The sequence below is a fragment of the Populus nigra genome, chromosome 2 (genome assembly GCF_951802175.1).
Source record: "Populus nigra chromosome 2, ddPopNigr1.1, whole genome shotgun sequence".
In the NCBI taxonomy this organism is placed as follows: Eukaryota; Viridiplantae; Streptophyta; class Magnoliopsida; order Malpighiales; family Salicaceae; genus Populus; species Populus nigra.
In genome coordinates, this window is record NC_084853.1 from 40983427 (window position 1) to 41007257 (window position 23831).

General features: G+C 34.0%; 3 protein-coding genes and 1 long non-coding RNA gene across 4 annotated transcripts; 3 read left to right on the top strand and 1 right to left on the bottom strand.

Moving 5' to 3' along the window:
• Positions 1 to 1208: 1208 nt before the first annotated feature.
• LOC133682111 (uncharacterized) lies at positions 1209 to 1845 on the bottom strand. The gene is made up of 2 exons (XR_009836613.1): positions 1706 to 1845; positions 1209 to 1456 (listed from the first exon to the last, which is right to left on the bottom strand). It is a non-coding gene; the product is annotated as an uncharacterized LOC133682111 (long non-coding RNA).
• LOC133682110 (pentatricopeptide repeat-containing protein GUN1, chloroplastic-like) lies at positions 1761 to 5487 on the top strand. Its single transcript, XM_062105373.1, has 4 exons — positions 1761 to 3928; positions 4387 to 4603; positions 4753 to 4937; positions 5029 to 5487. The coding sequence occupies exons 1-4, from the start codon at positions 1965 to 1967 to the stop codon at positions 5291 to 5293; spliced, it is 2631 nt and encodes an 876-aa protein (XP_061961357.1). The 5' UTR covers positions 1761 to 1964; the 3' UTR covers positions 5294 to 5487.
• A 5782-nt stretch (positions 5488 to 11269) lies between these two features.
• Positions 11270 to 14988, top strand: LOC133681409 (stachyose synthase). The gene is made up of 4 exons (XM_062104452.1): positions 11270 to 13178; positions 13295 to 13472; positions 13570 to 13937; positions 14214 to 14988. Exons 1-4 carry the CDS (start codon positions 11697 to 11699, stop codon positions 14787 to 14789), a joined length of 2604 nt encoding a protein of 867 aa, XP_061960436.1. The 5' UTR covers positions 11270 to 11696; the 3' UTR covers positions 14790 to 14988.
• Positions 14989 to 22272: 7284 nt separating this feature from the next.
• Positions 22273 to 23047, top strand: LOC133683107 (transcription factor UPBEAT1-like). The gene has a single exon (XM_062106629.1). It carries the CDS (start codon positions 22366 to 22368, stop codon positions 22771 to 22773), a length of 408 nt encoding a protein of 135 aa, XP_061962613.1. The 5' UTR covers positions 22273 to 22365; the 3' UTR covers positions 22774 to 23047.
• Positions 23048 to 23831: the final 784 nt, after the last annotated feature.

Here is a 23831-nt window from a genome sequence, read left to right on the forward strand (position 1 = left end):
TTTGACTTTTTTTGGTTGGTGGAGTGATGATATTAAAAAATGTGTAATTATTATTTATTATTTTTTAAATTTTATTTTTTTATTATTTATTTTATTTAATATAATTTATAAAATTATATTTTTTTCAATTTCATTCTCGTTCAACTTTTTAATTTGTAAGATTTGTTTCTCACTATTTTAATAATCTTGAAAAAAATAAAACATTAATAAGTTATTTTCTAACTCATTTTTTATGACATAACTAAATACTTAAAAGTGTTTTTCAACTTATTTTTCACTACATTACCAAACATAAAAAAATAATTCACTTTCCTAGTATTCACTTTCCTATAATTCACTTTCCAAAAAAAAATTACTTTCCAACAAACAAAAGAAACCCTTATTTTTTGATTAATTACAAGAAAAATAAGAAAATTTACTTTAAAAACCACTAATTTTGGGATAACTCCACACTTATGAAAAAAGAAAAAAGATATGCAAAAAGATAACTAATTTATGGATACAAACGATGAGTCCTATCACACAGGAGGACCTATCAAACCATTTCATAAACTATAACTATTATAAAAAAAATGTTGATATATCAATTAAATTAAATAATTTGCTGAAAATCAAATAATAATTACCACACTGACATGTGTGAAATCATATTAATTGCTTGCATGAATCACATTACTCTACCTAGATACCTACAAAAGGATATCCAAATATTTTTTATATAATTTTTTTTAAAAAGTATATTAAATTTAGTGGTATTGATTTTTACAAGATTGTTCTAATCACATCTTGAAAAACTATTGAATGACTTTAACCCTGGACGATATAAATCCTAAATTAACTTTAAATAACTTATGATATTGTTCGGTGATATTTTAATATGTAATTAGAATTTCATATTTTTTTTCTTTTTCTTTTTTTCTTCTTTATTTTTTCTGTTATTATATCTTAAACTACATCTCTTTACCATTAGATTTTCATAAAAAAAACTAAGTTGATATATATATATATATATATATATATGAATTAATTTGAACGAGAAAAACATTTTAGCTTATAATAATATAATTGATATTTTCAATAATAATTGTGTATAAAAACCAATAATTAAAATGTGGTTTTATTCAAACTATGTTATTTTTAAAAAAGTAATTTTATAATTGTGTATAAAAACCAATAATCCTTTTCTAATAATTGTGTATAAAAACCAATAATCAAACCATTTTCGCTTTCATTTATTTATTTACTTTGGGCGATACACAAAAATACATCCATTCATTTAACCTGCGATTTTTTCTTTTTAAAAAATCTCACCTTACACGTGGCCTTATCATCAATAATTCAATCTTCACCATCCATTTCTGGTCAATCCACCACTTCTTTTGGGCCCCACAGTTTTAGCGGCAGAGATTGAGCTTCAGATCTCCAGCAATCGAGGTAGCATCCCACCTATTTCTATCTGTTTAGGTGAAAGAAAGAAAGAAAGAACGAACAAAAAAATCACTAAAAAAAAACAATAATAATTTTATACTATTTACTCCATATTCTTTTTCTAATAATTGGAGTAACAAGAGAAAAGTGTTAAAGCGAAGATTCAGCTATTGTTTTTTAAAATATATTATTTTTTTTAATTTTTAAAATTTATTTTTAATATTAATAAATCAAAATAATTTAAAAATATATTTTTTTAAAATTCACGAAACAATACCTCAAACTCAGCTGAATAGTAAGAAAATATGGTAGTAGGTGAGTCTCTCTCTCTCACTTATCTCTAAAAACCACCCACAAAAGCACACATTAACTCTCTCTCTCTAGAGTCTTCCTCGCGACCGCAACCATGGCCGCTGCTTCATCTCCTCCCATCTAGCCTCCCCTTCCTCTCCCCCCAACCACCTCTCCCTTTCAACCACTACATACCGCTTTCTACTAGTCAGTGGATACTGGATATCCATATCTAATTGAATTGAATGGCGTCAACGCCACCACACTGCACAATCACGGGAACAACTAAGCCTTATCATAACAACCCCTATCCACACAGCCATTTTAAAAACCACCGTCAAACCCACCACCAAAACCCCCATCAAAGATGGACTGCTAATCAAAGAGTCTCTCTTACCAAACCTCCCCTCCCTCCCTCATCTCGCAATGCACCAATACCCCCCGCCACCACCACCACCACCACCACCACCACTCACCACCCACAAATCCACCCTACCTTCCCTTCTCTTCAATCTCCAAAATCCGAACTTGCCTCCGATTTCTCTGGTCGCCGCTCCACCCGCTTCGTTTCCAAGCTCAACTTCGGGCGACCTAGAACCACTATGGGTACTCGCCACACCTCAGTCGCTGAAGAAGCTCTCCAGAACGTAATTGAGTATGGGAAAGACGAGGGGGCTCTTGAAAACGTGTTGCGTAATTTCGAGTCTCGTCTTTCTGGGTCGGATGATTATATTTTCTTGCTTCGGGAGCTTGGTAATCGAGGCGACTGTAAAAAAGCCATTTGTTGCTTTGAATTTGCAGTGAAACGAGAGAGGAAGAAGAACGAACAAGGAAAATTGGCGAGTGCCATGATTAGCACTCTTGGTAGGTTAGGTAAAGTAGAGATTGCTAAGAGTGTTTTTGAGGCTGCTCTTATTGAAGGTTATGGTAATACTGTATATGCTTTCTCTGCTATAATCAGTGCTTATGGTAGAAGCGGTTATTGTGATGAGGCTATTAAGGTTTTTGATTCGATGAAACATTATGGTTTGAAGCCCAATTTGGTTACTTATAATGCTGTAATCGATGCGTGTGGGAAAGGAGGTGTGGAGTTTAAACGAGTAGTGGAGATTTTCGATGAAATGTTGAGAAATGGAGTGCAGCCAGATCGAATTACATTTAATTCGCTTCTTGCTGTGTGTAGTAGAGGAGGGTTGTGGGAGGCTGCGAGGAGTTTGTCTAGTGAGATGTTGAATAGAGGGATTGATCAAGATATTTTTACTTATAATACGCTTTTGGACGCCGTTTGTAAAGGTGGGCAAATGGACATGGCTTTTGAGATCATGTCTGAGATGCCTGCCAAGAATATATTGCCTAATGTTGTCACTTATAGTACCATGATTGATGGCTATGCTAAGGCTGGTAGATTAGATGATGCACTTAATTTGTTTAATGAAATGAAGTTTCTGTGTATAAGTTTGGATAGAGTTTCTTATAATACCTTGCTTTCCATTTATGCTAAGCTAGGTAGGTTTCAGGAAGCTTTGGATGTTTGTAGGGAGATGGAAAATTGTGGGATTAGGAAAGATGTTGTGACTTATAATGCACTTTTGGGTGGGTATGGGAAACAATGCAAGTATGATGAGGTTAGAAGAGTGTTTGGAGAGATGAAAGCTGGGCGTATATCACCTAATTTACTGACTTACTCAACATTAATTGATGTGTATTCGAAAGGTGGTTTGTATAGGGAAGCAATGGATGTTTTTAGGGAGTTTAAGAAGGCTGGATTGAAGGCTGATGTTGTTCTTTATAGTGCTGTGATAGATGCCTTGTGCAAGAATGGGCTGGTGGAATCAGCTGTGTCTTTGCTCGATGAGATGACCAAGGAGGGAATTAGGCCTAATGTGGTCACTTACAATTCTATTATAGATGCATTTGGCCGGTCAGCAATCACGGAATCAGTGGTTGATGATAATGTTCAGACCAGTCAGTTGCAAATTGAATCTCTATCTTCAGGTGTTGTTGAGGAAGCTACTAAAAGTCTGTTGGCTGATAGGGAGGGCAATCGGATCATAAAGATTTTTGGGCAGCTTGCTGTTGAAAAGGCAGGTCAAGCAAAGAATTGCAGCGGACAGGAAATGATGTGCATTTTGGCAGTCTTTCACAAGATGCACGAGCTGGAAATCAAGCCAAATGTGGTCACATTTTCAGCCATTTTGAATGCTTGCAGGTAATTTCTACTGTGCTGATCATCATGATTGTTCATAACTGCTTCAAGAGCTAGTCAGCACATGCAGTCAATGATGAGCGAAAACTTGTACACTTGTTTCTCAAATGCAATGATCTGTGCTATTTATTTTGCTCTCTGCTCATTTATACCCTAGTAATCATCCATCTTCAGCAAAAATAGATCAAGCAGATGAAACTATGCCGGTGTTTCTTTTCAGTAAAGATTAGCAGAATTCAAGTTCGTTGCTTCTGGAGTTTTGAGATAAATTTCCTTGTCCTTCTAATGCACGAGTGCCTAAATTAGTTCAGTTTAATGTTAGATTTTGGAGAGAGGATGCATTTGTTGCCTGTCAACTTTTGTCCATATTTGATATTAACTTGTTATATATATATATAGTCAAGGATCTTTAGCTTCAAATGAATATGGTTTAAATTCATTTGTATATCCTCTTGATGCAGTCGTTGTAATTCCTTTGAAGATGCTTCAATGTTATTGGAGGAGCTCCGGTTATTTGATAACCAGGTTTATGGTGTGGCCCATGGACTTCTTATGGGTTATAGAGAAAATGTTTGGGAGCAAGCACAATCCCTCTTTGATGAAGTTAAATTGATGGATTCTTCAACAGCATCCGCCTTTTATAATGCCCTGACTGACATGTTATGGCACTTTGGTCAGGTGAGTTTGAGCTATAACTATTCCTGATTAAAAGACTATATTTGCTCAGTTGGGCTGTACCAAGTCCTACACGGTTTTTTTTTTTGGTTACAAATTTGTATAACTGGATCAGTTCAGGATGTTTAATACTAGTTCTTTTTTTATCCCAGAAAAGAGGTGCACAGCTTGTTGTGCTCGAAGGGAAACGTCGACAAGTGTGGGAGAATGTGTGGTCTGAGTCTTGCTTAGATTTGCATCTAATGTCTTCCGGGGCTGCACGAGCAATGGTTCATGCATGGTTGCTTAACATACGCTCTATAGTGTTTGAGGGTCATGAGTTGCCAAAATTATTGAGGTATTTCATTCTATGTAGTTGTATTTGCTAACTAATACTCTCTTTTATTTAACCATTTCAAGAGAAATTTCTGAACTCCTTGTTGTTTCAGCATATTGACTGGATGGGGAAAACACAGCAAAGTAGTTGGTGACAGTACGCTAAGGCGAGCTATCGAGGCCCTTCTCATGGCCATGGGTGCACCCTTTAGGTTAGCCAAATGCAACTTAGGTCGATTTATATCAACTGGATCTGTTGTTGCTGCGTGGTTGAGAGAATCCGGAACACTAAAAGTGCTTGTACTTCATGATGACAGAACGGATCAAGAAAATTTGAGGTTTGGTCAAGCCTCAAATTTGCAAACGCTTCAATTGTAGCTAATTGTATCATGTTGCACATTTTTTGTCTCCCCTCTTGTAAATTATTGGCATAGAGATACAGTTGCCTCCCCCCCCCCCTGTCGGCGCGTGCATTAAATGGACGTGGAGATAGACATTAGAAGTTTCTCAAGTCACATAGGAGAAGGTGTTCATAGCACTGTTTAAGTTGGAAGTGTTTGATTTTTGCGATAGCCTGTGGACAAAGGAGTAACATTTCATTCATGTTAGACAAGAATTCAGGGATAGATAACTAGCTCATGGGACATTGACTGACATTTCATTTCATTACATGGTTATCCAAACCTGAAAATAATCGCACGGTTACTGCTTTCCTTGCCTTGGTGGTGGTGGTTGTGGTGGTCACTGGCTTTAATGGCTGAAGCCTCATAAAGGCAGAGCGGGTCAAAGGCTTTTCTCAGGTCTCCAACAGTGAAAGGGTGAGCAATAGAAGATGAGGCGGTAATAAAAAAAAATGGCCCATCTCTTCTTCCCATACCATTACTGTACGCTATACTGTACCAGCACCCTCTTTGCGTTCAGATGATTTTCCAACTTGCCACTGTTTGTTTGGCCATTGAATTCGTGCGCCTGCTCGAAACTTTTGATACTAGAGGTGTTATTCTAGAGAAAGCTCCCTTGTGTTTGCAAATTGCTGATGGTAGTGAACAAGTAAATTGGGCATGAAGAAGAGCTGCCTGTCACAGTGATTCCTTGAGCTTCTGTTGGGACAAGCTAAAATCTTTCCGCTTGTTAAAATGTTTCTTGTCACAATCAAATAGTATGATCCCCCGTAAAAGAAAATTGAACTCGCTTGAATTTCTAGAAGATTAAGATGTACACGAAAGCAGCGAGGTTCTCTCTACACGAACGAACATGTTGTTAGTTTTGACTCGGAGCTTAGCAAAGCTGACATCGATAACATTATGTGTTTTACGGCCTTGAAATGAATTTGGGTGGAAAGAGCAACAGCAAAGCCATACATCAATTCACGATTCATGCTAAAAATGGCAAATGTGTTGAAGGAGGAGGTGCAGGCAATGACAACGGAAATGGAATGCGTTGGAGGAGGTGGTGGTGTTGGGTGATGATCTTGGCGGGAGGCATATGAGGTGAAGGTGGTGGCATTAGAAGAATAAAAAATGATGGAATTCCTTCAAGCTTTAACTACTTAGTAAAATCAAAATTAAACTTGACAGTTTTGATTTTAAAGAGTTGCAAAAACCGGAAAAAATCTAGAGAAGCTGATCAAATTTAATCTACGAGTTGAACAATTAAAAATAGATTAGAAAAAATAATCATTCAGAACCAAACTCAATCCCAAAATTAAATTAGCAAAAAATAATTTTTTGTACCCTCAAAAATTATTTTACAGTGAATCCAAGGCCTAAGCTTTGCCAGACACCTCAAAAATTATTCATCTTGATCATTATCGAAATGGCCGGCGAATCTGGACCCAAGCAAGTCTCCTTTATAACCTTAGCAGGCCTCTGTCTGGCCCATATGTTTTCATTACTTTTAAAAAAAGTCTTCTATGATATTTAATTATTTATATTTGTAATTTTTATTTTAAATTAATTCATATTTTTAAATCATTAATGTAAAAAAAAAATAATTCCGCCACAATCTCGAACAATACTTAAAATAACTTTTCGACACCGACCGGCATACAATCTACAAAGAACAGTTAAGGCGAAAAAAGAAGAAAAAGGGCGTTGGATAGGGTGAGAAAATAAGAAAAATGCTGACCAATGTCTCGGCGCATAATTTAAAAGCATGCCGGCCCTTGATTTAAGAAATATCAGCTTCCCTGTAAATATAATAATTATAGAAGAATCACAATTCTATCATTTGATTGGTCTTTGGTCCACCGACAGTTTGACGACCGACCCATCGGAACTTACATGGCTAGGCAATTGACTCGGCCACGCATGACTAGAGAATCCATTTCCCAAAATAATCTTCTCCTCCTCCCCAGTCCTGCCGAGTCGAAGATTCTGGTATATCCACACGAAATAAATACAAAAATATTACTGCACATTTCATTATAAATACCTGAAATTCTCAGAAGATCATAAAAAACACTATAAAATAAAGAAATATACTGTTTTTTTTACGACATGAGTATCTAGAGATCTTCGCAAGATCAAATCTCTGTATTTCTTTACCTGGGATTCACTCAAATATTTAATTATAAATAATATTTTTCTTACAGTCACTTTAAAATTTTAAATTCTAGATGTTAACATAACAAGCATGGTAAGTTCTTGAGAATAATTATATATTAGTGCTATCCAAAATGTCCCGAAATAGATAAAAGAAAAGATCATCCAAAGTATATAATTAAAAGGGGACAAATATCACAATCTACAAAACTTAATTGAAAAGAACCTCTCAGTAAATCATATCCTCCTTGATTTCTCTCGGAAGATCAGCAGGATAACATCATATACACACGCGCACACACTAACAAACCCAGAACTCCAAAGACTAGAACGAAAACTTCTCCAAATTACTCCCTTGGTTACTGAAGTTATTGTATTCAACGATCAGTTCTATTTTTTTGGCATGGAGATTTGAACATCGGCCGGTTTTTAACGAGTAAGAATAGAAAACCTCATCCTCGCACACTACCAGAATTATTATATTTATCAACAGATTTTTTTTTTGATTAGTGTTTATGCTATCATTTCATTGATAATTAATTTACCAACGAGATCACATATGAAAATGCTTCATCGGTGAAACACTCATCGATAATTTTTTGTTTATTAGTAAGTCTGTCGGTAATAACAAAATATTATTACTGATGAATTTACTGATGGAAAAAACAAGCTAAAAAAAATTTATTTGTTTCATCCCGTCGGTATTTTTCTCGGGAAGCTTGTTATATAACCGACAAAAATACCGTATGCAATTCTGTTGGTGATTATTTAAAAATATTTTAAAAAAATCTATTTAACAAAACTATAAAATAATTAAATTAATATAAATCAACACTTTATAATACCTCGGAATTGAGTTGCGTGGAAAAAAAATCAACTCAAACAAATTTACAACAAATAAATAACAAAAAAAATAAACAACAACAAATAAATAAATCAACTAAAAATAATTTCATATGAAAAAAATAAATTTGCGATTACTAAAAATTTAAAATCCTATAAATAAATCAACTAAAAGTTGATCTCATATGAAAAAAAAAATCCTACAACAACATTCATACAGTTATTAAGAATATAAAAAATTAAAAAAACAAATATAATGCCAAAAAAAACATGAAAAAAGATAAAAAAAAGAAAAATTATATCTTAATGTAGTTGCGAGTGAAGTTGAGAAGAGAAAAAAAACAAATTCATAAAGTATGTTAATTAAAAAAAACCAAAAAAAGAAAAGAAAAGAAAAAGATATACTTGAGTATGGAGAAGAGAAGAAAGAGTTGAGAAGAGATAAGAAGATAAATAAAAAAAAAGATGTTGATATTTTTTACATATAAAAAAGAAGAAAAAGAGGATCGTCTGTTGTGAAATGAGAGATTCTCGTCTTTTTATTGGAATATTTTACTAACAAGTTTATCGATGGATATAAAAATATTAATATTTTTAATTATTCTGTCTGTAATTTTGTTTATAATATTTAATTTAATTTTTCAATTTAATTAAAGTTTTTTAGAAATAGTCAAATATCACCGATGACTTTTCAATCCGTCAGTGATTTCGTATGTAATATTTAATTTAAAATTTCAATTTAATAAAAAAATTTTAGAAACTCACCAAATAACATAGAAGACTTATCAATTTGTTAGTAATTTTATCTGAAAAAAATAATAATTAACAATATAATGAAAAGTGAACAGTTCTAGAGCTCTTTGAAAAATACTGACGGAATTTTCCGTCAGTGATTCCCTTTGTAATTGACATGATGAATAGTATTAGAGAGAAGTGAACAGTTTACCAACGAATTTATGGATATATTTTATCGACGATATTAATCCGTTGATATAAGTAACATGTCATCATACTTTTTGATTTAATTTTAAATTTTTTTATTATAATTTTTTAGTATATATCAAAAGAATATTTTTATTAATAAAATTCATTGTAATATATCATTAAAAATATTCCATCAATATTTTTATTTATATTTATTAATTTTATTGTAGTGACTTTCGACATCATGGCGATTCCCTGGCCTAAGCGTGGCGTGCTGTGGTTACTGGTAAAATCATGAAATTCTCCGCATTCGTTCCTATCGAGGAATATTCAGCTGTGGATAAGCAGCTGCTGCTGCTTTTCAAAGAGCCAGGCCGAGGAGGTTTTTATGTTCTAGAAAAAACAAATGAAAATGAATATACCCAATCCAAAAAGGGAGTTCAAGAAAAAGTTAAATTGAGAATCACTAAAGGAGAAAGGTCACCATTGCGGACTTGACTTCCAAGAGCAGCTAGCTAGCTATACGCTGAAATACCCAGGGAAGCAGTGGATATACTTTTCTTCTTTTTTCCAATTTATTACCTGCTTTATATCTTCATTAAATTTGCTTCTGCTTCTGCTTTGTTATTGCAAGCAAGTTTTTTAAAATATTCGAGGGGAGAAGCTTTAGTTCCCAACTTGCATCTCCTCCGGCAACGTTCCAGAGAAATCGATGCGTCGCAGCAACCCGTTCATTTCGTTTTAACCTGTAACAAAATAAAGTATAATATGGTAAGAGTAATTCGGGTGTTTCTTTGGCACAACTACAGGATCTGGGCCCTCTGCTACCATAATATGTTAGCGAAGGTAATTAATTACGTGATAATCAACAAATCAATCAATTGATTGTCACAGTATGAGCAAACCTGCGTCAACAATTCTTACTTTCAAACCATTCCTAAATTTATAAAAAGGTAAAAGCAATTTACAGGCTTAATATAAGGAGGAGGAGGAGGCAGAAGCAATTTAGAGGCTCAATACTTACCTTATGTACTAAGAAAAGATTTGATTAAGGAAGTTCTATTCATGTTAAGAACAATATTTCTTTTTCTAGATCTAAGGTCGGTTAATTATCCCCCACGTAATCACCGAAAATCTCCCAGAAAAGTTTACCCTAGCAAAATAATTGTTTAGCGAATCAAATTCCTCGAGGAGGTTGAAGTTGAAGGAGCAGGAAATTGGTGGTCCCTCGTACGCCATCACCCTCCAGAAAAATGAGTTTTAGCTCCGCATCTGGCCTCTGGTCTCTTTTTTATGCTTTTTTGAAAGATTTGTTTACATAATTTTTTTAAAATAAATATTTTACAGAATACATTAAAATATTTCAAATAAATATATTATATAAATATCTAAATTATAAAATATTTAATATAAATATCTAGATATTTATAAAGATGTGTAAATTGTAGAAAATACGTGTAGTTTTTCCATGTATCGAGTGTATATATCAGAGTCCACCATACGGTATTTAAAAATTGAAACCTGCAAGTCAAATTAGTAAACATAATGTAAGGTGTAATCTCACAGAGAACTTTCCAGGTCCCTAACGCCAAACAGTGGCCACCATAATCTGGACTTTTAGGTCAGCCTCAGAAACACAGCCATTTTTACTGGAATAAAATTAATTTTAACACGTAGTGCTACTTTAAGAAATTGCCGGTAAATGAGTTCGCATGCATGGTTTGCAAGTCGCGATTTAATTCTCCTCTGGGTTTTGAAGAAAATTTCTATTCGAGAAGTAACTACTACTTCCAGTCACTGTCCGAATGGAACAGATGATTCTCTTTTGTTTTTTTACATGTTAAAGGTTACTCAGTTTTGTCACTGTTTAGAGCGTGTAAGATTGTTGTAAGTTACAACTTGTAACCAGCCATCATGTACACGCGCCCAGCCTTCTCCTCTGGACAACATAGCTTACTTTAAATTCTAGTAGTAACTTCTATTGATTCTGTGTACACGTACCCATTCCATTTTTTTCTGTATAAATATGTGCATTGCCTTCCCATTTGTTTACATGCAAGCAATTATTCTCCTCTTCTGCGCTTATTAGCCTTTTCTTTTGTGCTCTCGAGTTTCTATAGTGAATGAGTTTTTTTTTTCCGTGTGTGATCTCAAGTCTCTTCAAAGCCTCTAGTCCGTCTAAAATTGTTTACACGTATAATTCTGTGTCAAGTTCTATATTTGTTAACTGTATATTGTTGATTTCACCTTCTAGTTCTGTGCAGAAATATACTTTGAGCTCAAGATCTTATACATTCTAAGAGGATATATACTTGCTTTTCACAGTTTGTAATTCATTAAAAAAAATATTTCAGTGATTTTCTTCCATAAGAGTTCCTTACAGAACTCCATAAAATCCTCAATTTAGTTATTCTTCCAAACATTTTATTCTTCTATTAGCTTTCTCCGTTTTTGCTCTGTTTTCCTCTGCTATGGCTCCCCCAAATGATCCCGCTAGTCCACCTCTTAGCATTCGTAAAAATGATGATAGTTCAGACAAAAACTTTGATTTGTCGAATGGGAAATTTAGTGTCAAGGGATTTCCATTGCTTTCTGAAGTTCCAAGCAACGTGACTTTTGCTCCCTTGCTTTCTTCTATCTGTAAACCCCCTGATGCTCCACTTGCTCTGCTCCGGCGTGTCCAAGCTCTGTCGCACAAGGGCGGATTCCTGGGTTTCCACAAAGAGGCTCCGTCAGACCGCTTAATCAACTCCCTTGGTAAGTTCACGGGTAGGGAATTTTTGTCCATCTTTAGATTCAAAACTTGGTGGTCTACCATGTGGGTGGGTAACTCTGGTTCTGATTTGCAAATGGAAACTCAATGGGTTCTCCTTAATGTTCCTGAAATAAGGTCTTATGTCATAATCATACCCGTCATTGATGGAAGTTTTAGGTCTGCTCTCCATCCTGGAACTGATGGCCATGTCATGATTTGTGCTGAGAGCGGTTCTACTAAGGTGACAGCCTCATCTTTTGATGCTATTGCTTATGTTCATGTGTCTGAAAATCCTTACCATATCATGAATGAGGCCTATAGTGCCCTTAGGGTCCACCTCAATACCTTCAAGCTTTTGGAAGAGAAGGCTGCCCCTTCTCTTATTGATAAATTTGGGTGGTGCACTTGGGATGCATTTTATTTGACCGTAGAGCCTGCTGGTGTATGGCATGGTGTGAATGATTTTGTTGAGGGTGGTGTCTCTCCAAGGTTTCTTATCATTGATGATGGCTGGCAAAGCATCAATTTTGATGGTGAGAATCCGAACGAGGATGCTAAAAACCTTGTTCTTGGTGGGACTCAAATGACTGCCAGGCTTCACAGGCTTGATGAATGTGAGAAGTTTAGAGAGTACAAGGGAGGGTCTATGCTGGGTCCTCACCCTCCTTCATTTGATCCAAAGAAACCAAAGATGCTTATCTCAAAGGCAATTGAACTCGAGCATGCTGAGAAGGATCGAGATAAGGCAATCCAATCTGGTGTTACTGACTTGTCTGCTTTTGAATCTAAAATTCAGAAGTTGAAACAAGAGCTGGATGTCATGTTCTGTGGAGATGAAAAGAGTGTTTCCACTGGGAGCTCTGGAAGTTGTTCTTGCAAGGCCGACAGTTATGGCATGAAAGCTTTCACGAGAGATTTGAGGACAAAGTTTAAAGGGTTGGATGATATTTATGTGTGGCATGCTCTCTGTGGTGCCTGGGGTGGCGTTAGGCCAGGTGCTACTCATTTGAATTCAAAGATCATTCCTTGCAAACTGTCTGCTGGTCTTGATGGGACAATGAATGATCTCGCTGTGGTTAAGATCATTGAAGGCGGTATTGGTCTTGTTCAGCCTGACCAAGCAGGAGATTTCTATGATTCTATGCACTCCTACCTTGCCAGTGTCGGCATTACAGGAGTGAAAGTAGATGTCATTCATGTGAGACTTTCTTTATGTATTTCTTTTCCATATTTATTTTTATTTATGAATATTTGGATATTCTATACTGGAGTTCCTTAATTATCGTGTATCTAAATCTAAATTGTCTAATGCAGACTCTTGAGTATGTGTCTGAAGAATATGGAGGCCGTGTTGAGCTTGCAAAGTCTTATTACAGGGGCCTGTCAGATTCCCTGGCAGAGAATTTCAAAGGATCTGGACTCATCTCTAGCATGGAACAATGCAATGATTTCTTCTTCCTTGGAACAAAGCAGATATCCATGGGAAGAGTAGGTAAGAAAATCTAACCATATGGTCTCCTTTATTGTTTTATACGTTTGTTTGAGTTGTTTTTACCATGCAGCTTAGATCTGACACGTTTTTGCTACAGGTGACGATTTCTGGTTCCAGGATCCAAATGGGGATCCCATGGGAGTTTATTGGTTACAAGGGGTCCATATGATCCATTGTGCCTACAACAGCATGTGGATGGGCCAGATTATACAACCTGATTGGGATATGTTCCAATCCGACCATCTGTGTGCCAAGTTTCATGCTGGGTCAAGAGCTATTTGTGGTGGACCTGTATACGTGAGCGACTCCGTCGGTGGTCATGATTTTGAACTCCTCAAGAAACTTGTGTACCCTGATGGTACCATTCCCAGGTGCCAACACTTTGCCCTGCCCACTAGGGATTGCCTCTTCAGGAACCCTCTATTTGACAAGAAAACAATTCTCAAAATTTGGAACTTCAACAAGGTATTCATTTATTTTGTCTGAAAGGACTAGATAAAAACGATATTTTATGTTTTGGATATAGCTGCTTTCTATTCTGTTTCCTATCCAACATGTTTCGTTATTTAACGTATAGCGCAGGGCATTGAGGAACTAAATTTGTGAATTTTTTTATTTTAGGGAAACAGTAGTTGTTGTTATACCTGCCAAAATTCTCTTGATACAGTATTTGTCAAATTGTTTAATAAGGGAAATCTTTTGAAGTCAAACGAAACTAAATTGCCATATTGGACTTTGCAGCATGGAGGTGTGATTGGAGCCTTCAATTGCCAAGGAGCTGGATGGGACCCCAAAGAGAAAAGGATCAAGGGCTACTCAGAATGCTACAAGCTGATGTCTGGTTCTGTTCATGTTACTGATATTGAGTGGGATCAAAAGAAAGAGGCAGCTCAAATGGGCGATGCTGAAGAGTACATAATCCATCTCAATCAGGCAGAAGAACTACTACTTGTATCACCAAAATCTGAAGCAATGCAGATCACCATCGAACCATCTTCATTTGAGATCTTCAGCTTTGTGCCCATCAAGAAGCTAGGCACCAGTATCAAATTTGCTCCTATTGGACTGACCAACATGTTTAATAGTGGTGGCACAATTCAAGAACTGGGGTATTTTGATTCTGAAGCTGAGACTTGTGTAAAGATTGATGTTAAAGGTGGGGGGAATTTCTTATCATACTCCAACGCATCTCCAAAGAAGTGTTTCTTGAATGGAGCTGAGGTGGCTTTCGAGTGGCTGGTTAATGGCAAACTGAGCTTGAATCTCCCTTGGACTGAAGCCGCTGGTGGCATATCTAAAGTTGCTTTTCTTTTTTGAAGTTGTTTAGTCGTATATTGTTAGTGGCGAGGAAGTTGAAAGCCATGGCAACGAAGTACCTTAAATTAACCAGATTCTAATAGTTGATCAAAAAGGCTGTCGTACACCAGCAATACATAAACTTTGAAATTGGATGTATATTATCGAGGTGTACTCTGGATTTGATTGCCCTTTTAATTCGACGTATATTTGATCCATTGTCTTTGAAGCTCTTAAGACTAGCAAATCAAAAACAGCTGTTCCTGAATGTGATCACACTCGAAATTTGTGAGTTAAATTAAAAAAAAAAGCTTCTGGTGAATTAAAGAGAGCCTTTGATGTCTTTTCGAAAAAACAGACAGAGAGGGAGAGCCTACAGTGCACATAAAGCTAAAGATACATTAGGACAGAATCAAAACTTCAATTGGAATGTTCACCAAAATAAAAATGAATCAGATGTTGCTTCGCAGAAGAATGTAGCTGACAATCCGAGCCACTGTAACAACAAACTTTGGATTGCCTTCTGCTTTGAAAATTATGTAGAATTGAAGGGAACAAGCGGGCGTTTGGTCTCTGGGATTCTAGTAAATCATTTCTTTTAACTGCGCGCATGCAGTATAGTTCAACTTAATTTGATTTGAATTATTTGTATAGAATAATACCACCTAAATACCCAGAAAGTTATTGATAAAAATAAAATTAAGAAAATAGTCCTGTTATTTTGGGTTAGACCATAGAACTAATATCTTGCCATTTGTGGTGTTTGCAAAGATCCATGAGGACCCAAGCTGGCGGAGATCGACGTTCAACAGCAAATTATAAAACTCTACAAACAGCTAGAAGGAGAAATTGGATTTGTCACTCCAAATTCCAACAGCAAAAGTGACCAGCAGAGAAGACTGTATTGGGCATCAATCACCTTCAAAAGATAGTAAAGTGGACAAACCATGACATGAACTGGATAGGACAGAGAAATCTCCAGATGGGTTCTCATAATTATCCACCGAAAAATCCAACCGAACCTTGAAACAAGGAAAGCGAAAGAGTAATTTTGCTTGTTCGAAGATTTTTTGTTTGAGATTATCCATTTGAGTACTTTTTGGTCGGCCCAATGGTAGCGTGACAAGTAAGTCAGATTAGGCCACTAACTTTACCACCAACTGCAAAGTTAACTAACTAAACCACCAACTGCAAAGTTAACTAACCAAACTAACTGTAATTGAAGACTACGGGCTTCGTATCATTTGTTCTGATTACTTTGACTCAGAATCCAATCCTTTTCAGAAGGATTTGGGTAAGAAGTGTGAATCGTGATTTACGACCATTAGCGTGACAACATCCCGCAAACTCATATGTCCTACTGTAAGCATATCGATTGTATATGATGTAAATAGAAGCTCCGATCCAGAGATAAATAATAATAATAATAATAATAATAATATGAGTCAACTTTAATTAATTTATTAAATTAATGATTTGGATTATAAAACTAAAATAATTTAGTAGAAAATAAATTAAACAATTTAAAAACTTAATTTTAGAAGATAAAAAAAACAGAAAAAGAAAAAAGATATTATTCAAATAAATATTTATGATACATGTATGATGGAATAGTGCGTGTGCCCATTAATAAAGATGGACAGATAGCTTTTGTGATGCTATTAATGTGGTTACGCCACATCATAAGCCGTGGAAAGAACATCACCGTCTGATTTGACAGTACGAGAAGGGCTCGGGTACGTGCAGTGAGAACACGTGTTTTGAGTTTTGACCGTTAACAAACGCTCCCTCCCTCCTCAAATATCTATAGAGAATATAGCTGGAAACATTTTAGTTCATTGCGCGAAAACAAATAAAAACATTATATCTTATTTTTTCCAAATCATATGTACCTGTTGAACTCTTATTTTTTCCAAATCTTTTGCGTTTCTAAAGCAAGCGTTTTTAAATTATTATTTTTTGCACCTTTTCCTCTTATTATATTATATTTTAAAAGCTGTAGAAAAAAATCGTGCATACGCTATGGATATAGATTCGTTGCTCCATTAAGTTTAAAAGGTTTGTTTTTCTAAATTATTTTTAATCTAATAATATAATAACAAAAATAAATACTTATAAAAAATAAATATCAATTAAATATTGAGAAATTTATCTAAGACTCTAATGTTTCATAAAAAAGGTACTGTAAAAAATTATATCGATTAATTCAAAACTAATAAAATATCAATAGAAAAAATTAAAAGAAAAAAATTAAAATATATAATTTTTCTTTTTTAAAAAAATTAAGATGATTTTGTTTTTATAGAAAGAAGAATTTAGCCTTAACATCCATTAAAATATTTGAAGTATAGTTATATTATATTCTCAACCTTATATCCACACAAAAAAAATTACTATAATCTTTATCAAGAACAAACTTACATTTATTTTTTTTATGGTAAATACATATAATTAAGAATATTAACAATAAGTATTTTACCTTGTTATATGCTATTCATGATATGATATATATAAATAAATTGATTTTGCAGGACTTTTAAATTAAAATAAATACAAGTACAAAAATTATATTAAACTCACGTGACATTTCAAATTTAAAATGTTAGCGGTGGTATTTTTATTAACATAGCTACTAAAAATACTATAATGAATTTTTATAATTTATGGTTATTTTAACTAAATAATAATAAATTTCTTATAATACAACATCATAGTTTGTAAATTTCAATTACTTTGCTCTACATCACAATATAATATAACAAGCATAGCACTACACAGTGTTCGAGGGAGACCACAGCATGGTAGAGCCCAACAGCAAACAAACGGGCCACTGTTTGAGCACAAACTTAACTACAGGCCCATAGTGTGTACAAAGAGGCCCAACAGCTTATCTCGAAATAAAGAAAGCGACCCATATGTCTTGTTTAGCCGAACCTCGAGAAATGAAAGTGGGCTAGCTATGACGAATGAGACCAGCTCAGACTAATCTTGACTCTGAAGCCCTAAAAGGATTTCACAAGCCGACTTCCCTCTTTCAAACAGAACGGCTAAACAAATTGTCATAGCCGAACAAATCATCCTTGGTTAAATTTCATTTTCATCCCTACAAACTCACCACTGCTCCACCTCTACCCCTCTATTTTCAAATTTCCCAATACTAACCTGTACTCTCCAAAAGAAAAGGAGTTTATGCTTATCTTTATGATCATGACCAAAACTGTTACTTTTTTGAAAATATAAAGATAACGTCGAGAATTTTTAAATTATGCAGTTATATTATGTTAGTGTTACTGGACAAAATAAATAAATATAAAAGAGACATAAATTTACTTGGTTAAAGAGATAAGAATAAAATATAAAATAAAGTTGTTTCTGACCATTTTTTAAATAGTTTTATTTGTTTTTAAAATATAAAATGTTAAAAAAAAAACATCTTAATTTAATAGTTTCAGTGATTAGTTGAGGTCACAATATATAATTTATATAATAAATCTAATATACATTCTCAAGTAAAAGCTCTCTGTGCTTGAAACTTGCACATATTCACAATACATTGTGCTTGATTTTTATCAAATAGAATTAATGAGGATAGTAAAATTTGAACTCGTGTTACTTGGTTAATAAGACTTTGATATCATGTCAAATAATCATTCTAACCCTTGTTATATGAAATTCTAGAATATAATTTTTTAATATGAAGTGTATAAAAATTTGTTCTTTTTATTTCAATTATCTTAATTTTTTATATCTCAAAATAGTTATACTAATTTCAACGAAAAATAAAGTGTACTTTTTTTTTCAATTTTTATGGCTGAACATGCAAGAAATTATTGTGAACATGCAGAACACGTTTTTCATGCACCACTTATACACGTGCAGATATCCTAGAATTTATGTTTTTAATAAATCCATTCATTAAAAGAACATTAAAAAAAAAACTTGAAACCCACGTAGAATTCATTGTGCATCTCTGCATAATTCATTATTTACCACAACTGTGGGGTTACCATTTTGCTGTTCAACAAAAAAAAAAATTAATGATTTTATTTAGGGGTAAAATAGTATTTTAAAAAAGATCCACAGGATATTTTGAGATTAATTAGTGACATATTAATTTTTTTACTTCTTAAGTGTATAGTGTAATGATTGTATTACTCTCATAAAAAAAATATTTCAGAGGATTAGATAGGAAAATTTGATTTTCTTGTGTTTTTAAAAACACAATATAATGACTGTTATTTTTATCTAAAACAAATTCTTGAACTTACAAAAAAGAGTTTTTTCGTTTTCTTATATTAACTTTTTTTGTTTTTTTTTTGTGACTATAAGGTTAACCTATTAGTTCTTTGGATGGTGTGTGCAACAATACTCCACCATCAAACATTACATTCCAAGGTGGCAATGGAAACACCTTGTCTTTCTTTTTCTATTAGTATCGTGCTTGTTGACAACAGCATATCAAACTAGATTTCAATAAACATTTTCATCCCCCTATTATTTTTCTCTCTTTTTATTTTGTCATAATATAAAGGTGTTATTTAGTTTGTTTTTTGTTCCTAATTTGGTCTTTATCTTTTTTGTTTCTATTTTTTTTAATTGATTTTTTCTTTTATTTTTGCCTTTATTATTTAGTTTTATTTAATTTTTATATCAAAACTAGTCTTTATTCAGTAGGTTGTTATTTGTTTATTTTTAATTAATTTTCTAATTTAATTTTGTTTTTAATTTTACCCCTTAGTATTTGATTTCAAATTATTTTTATATCAGATTTAATCCTTATTTTTTTCTTTTGGATTTTGTTTTGTATTTTTTTTCAATCTCATCCATTAGCATTTTGATGATTTGAAATTTTGCTTTGTTATTTGTTAGGGTTTGTCTTCGTTATTTAAATTTTACAGGTTTTGAAGGTTAACACAGGCCTACTATCTAATAAGTTTAATAATTCTTATTTTTAATTGTTATTTCTTTTATTTTAAATCATTTTTTATTATATTTTTTCAATTTCATTCATTATTATTTTGATGATTCATAATTTTGCTTTGTTATTTTTTAGATTTTGCCTTCACTATTTAAATTTCATAGATTTTGAAGGTTAACATGGCCTCGCTATCTAATAAGTTTAACTAATCAGGGAAAAATATTGGATAACAATAAAATAGGGTGCCATTGTATAAATAAAAGAAATGACAGCACATTGTGAATCCAGCACGAGATGCAAGAAAAGTGGTGTCGTAGGCGTGTTGAATGGGCCAGGAGGCCCACAAGCACCTAGGAGGGCTTCTTCTCCCTGGATTATCATTCCTTGGCACGTGGGTAGTTGGTCCAATTAGTTTCTTTGCATGTGCTAAAAGAAGTTAGGGTTTCATCACCGCACGTTCGAATGGAAAGGAAGACTGCTATCCAAAGCTGTCAAATTTAAATAATCTACAAAGATGAATATTTATGAAATATTATAAAAATATTTTATTGCAAAAATTGTTAGGTGATTATAAAAAATATATTTTTATCTTAACAAATACGTGAACCACAAAGATTTAAAAAGTAAGGTAGTGTTTAATATTATAATAGTAGTTATTTTTTTAAAGTATTTTTTGTTTGAAAATGCATCAAAATATTTTTTTTTATTTTAAAATTTATTTTTAATATTTTCATATTAAAATAATTTAAAAATATGAAAAAAATAATTTAAAGCAAAAAAATTAATTTAAATTTTTACATAATTACTCCAAGCCACATATCCAAACATGATCTAAGTTAACTACACATGGATGATAGACTCATGCACTAATATAAATAGCCTAGCACTAAATATAATTTATCAAAAAATAAAGGTAATCAAGATTAAAACTTTTATTGTTTGATAAAAAAGAATACAAAGATTTCCCTTTTTATTTTCTGGTTCATATAGCTAACGTGGAAGCTTCCCACAATAAGGCACAAAGTTAAGTTTTGTCAGAGTAAAAGTTAGCCCAAAACCCTTAAGGAAGCTAGCTACTTAACCATGAGAGAGGGATGCGTTTAATTTGCAACCAGCAGGTAATTCAAGACCAAAAAAAACACAGAGAGGAAGAAAGTGAGAAAAGGAAAATATTAATTTCAAATGTATGTGTTTGGTGCTTCGAATCCAAAAATAACACCTTATTCAATGGTATATAATCGTCTCTCAAAGTTTCAGAAAAAAATAAACCAATAATGCAGCCTATATGTGAAGCTATGGATAAATCCATGTGCGAAGCCGTCAAGATTTGTTTGTTTTGTATTATAAGTTCATCTACCAATATAAACAAAGCAAACATGTACCAACAACTGGATGACAGGAAGAGAACATCCTACGTAACATTGCTCCCTACTTGTTCGTTACTTGCAGTGCACATATGGTCGTGGAAACCCACTATTGATTGAACTCTATTACAAAACATATATATAGTCTCCTAGTCCACATCGAGCCATGGGTGCACATGTTTCGAGCCATGCATGTAACTGGACTTAATCTTGTGCTTGATCTATGCCTAGATAAAAATCAATTGCTTTATCAACTGCGCATGTGTGTGCATGTTCTATTGATCTTGAGCTAGCTCCCAACAAGAGCAGAAGAAAGAATGACCAGTTATAAAATGTGTGTAATTCTCAAGGCAGGACCAGAAGCCTTCCAGAATCAAAGTACTTAATGTTATAAACGAGAAAATTAAAGATGAAGACTCCGTCATCTTGAATCCTGGAATTAATTAATGTCTTCCGTAGCATCACTAATGCGGATGCATGCAGTTTTGTCTGTCAGATTGTCTCGGATAAGTTTGTGTTGGTGTACTTCGAACCAGACGTGCCAGGACATGATTTGCTGATAAAATCCTTAATAAGCAATCATCATTTTGATGGGAAATGGGGTTCATGAATGTCAGAAGAATATCTACCTTATGATCCCAACATTAGGATCTAAATTGTCCACATTTGTTAACACAAGTATTGACAAAGTAATTAACAATATTTAATTAATCACAGGCTCTGCAAATGCTTGTAGTAATATAGGGCTTTCCTATTTGGAAACAAGAGCTACTTAACCACCATGAGCCTTAGGGTTTATATTTATATATATATGGAGGATGCCATGTTTTTTGAGGTGGAGATAATAAGAATATTAAGGACCCGGCCCAAACTCAAAATTATATATATTATACATTGAATTTGGAAAGTGGAGGAGGAATAATCCAGGGTGTTTTGATGAGATGGGAGGGTGCTATGAGAGATGGTGGCTTAGATTAGAGAGTCGGGTGGTGGTGAAGAATCATGTGGTTGCATGTGCAATATTGAGCTGGAGAACATGTCCAACCAAAGCAAAAAGCAACACCCTTAGGTACACTTGGCTCTTCCTTGTTCATTGATCCCATTCCCTTGGAGTCCTTCTATGAAACTGTGTTTGTGCATGGGCCCTACCTTAATTTATTTCCATTATCCTCATTTTGCAAACCAATTATTACCCACGCCTAAATACCGTATATAAGTGCCCGCAAGTGTGGCATATGCGATACAACGTCTTGTCTCGGCAATTGAATTTGGAAGGCCTGCGCAAGTTAGTGATTCATTCGAGACCTTTTCTGTAATGGGAGTTTCAGCAGGCGAACATTCTCTTCTTGTTTCTTTCAAGGGTAAGGTCCAGGGAAATGAAGAAATGGTGCACAAGTCAAACGAGACTTTGTGGGAAAAAGTCATGGAAGGACAAGCCAAGAGAAGATGCCCACCGAGGAAACACAAACACGGACGCCATGCCGAGGGCAAGAGACCTAGAAGGATTTTGATGAAGAGAATGGCACGTGTAGAAGGTTCTACTAGAAGGGATGGGTATGGTGTTGGGAGAAGAGTTAGAACCCTGAAGAAGCTCATTCCTAATGGCGAATCCTTGGGGTTGGATGGGCTTTTCAGAGAGACTGCTGATTACATTTTGTCTTTGCAAACGAGAGTGAAAGTCATGCAGATAATGGTTAAGGAATTAACAGGTTCGGACGAGTAGTAAACTAATTCATTTTGTAATTAAATTTTAATTTCTTTTTTTTCTCATAATCTGCTATCCTTTATGTTATTCATAGCAGTACGTATAGGACTTCGTTTTGTAAGTCTACATATATATATATATGTGGACGTGATTGTCTAGATTTAACAGCACGCAGCAGCTTTGTGTGAGAAGTGGCTTAATCAGCGAGATGAACGAGTGAATCGATCATCATATTCACTAATGTTATTTTCCACAGCTCCATGATTCAAATACCATGCATTCAATTTCTCCACTCTCGAAAGTTATATGATCAGACGTTAAATTACGGACGACATGTACTCCCGGTGCTTGACTTGTATGTACACACACACACACACATACACACAAAAGGCTATTCATTGTCAATATCCGATCAGTGCCCAGATTAACTATGATCTCCTTTAGAAAATTCGCATTACTGTGACGTGGTTGGAAATGGATTGATTTTCTTCTTCTTTTCCAGCCTGGTACACGTAGATATGAACCGTTCGTGCCTTTGTAATTTAGGTTCAATTAAAGCTTCGAAGACCCCAAAATTAAAGCATGTAAAAATAAGCGGCTGCCAATTTAAAATCATCATGTCAGTAAGGCCACATGTATAAAACCGGGCATCATTTTCAGCCTGTTTGAAAGAAATCCTTAAGTTGAATTTAATTTTATATATGTTTTGAATTCAATTGATTACTGATTTAATTATATTATTTGAAATATCTATAAAATTTAATTAAATTAACAATCTTAACTACGTTGCTCTTAATTCAGAATTGCATGGCACGTACATATTCATAGTAAATAATTTAACATTGCAACATTACCTCCTCGAGTGTTCATATTTCTTTGGAAAAGGACTATCATCATCTACCATAATTATTTGAACTAACCATTCAAAATGTTAGTTAAGATGCAAATGAATGTAAACAAGCCATTACTAATTCGGTATGTTTTGGTCATGCCACTGTGAATTGGGAGACCATGGACAATCTAAAGTAAAGATAATTTTTTTTTTTTGAAGAAATGAAAGAGAGTATTTTTTAAAT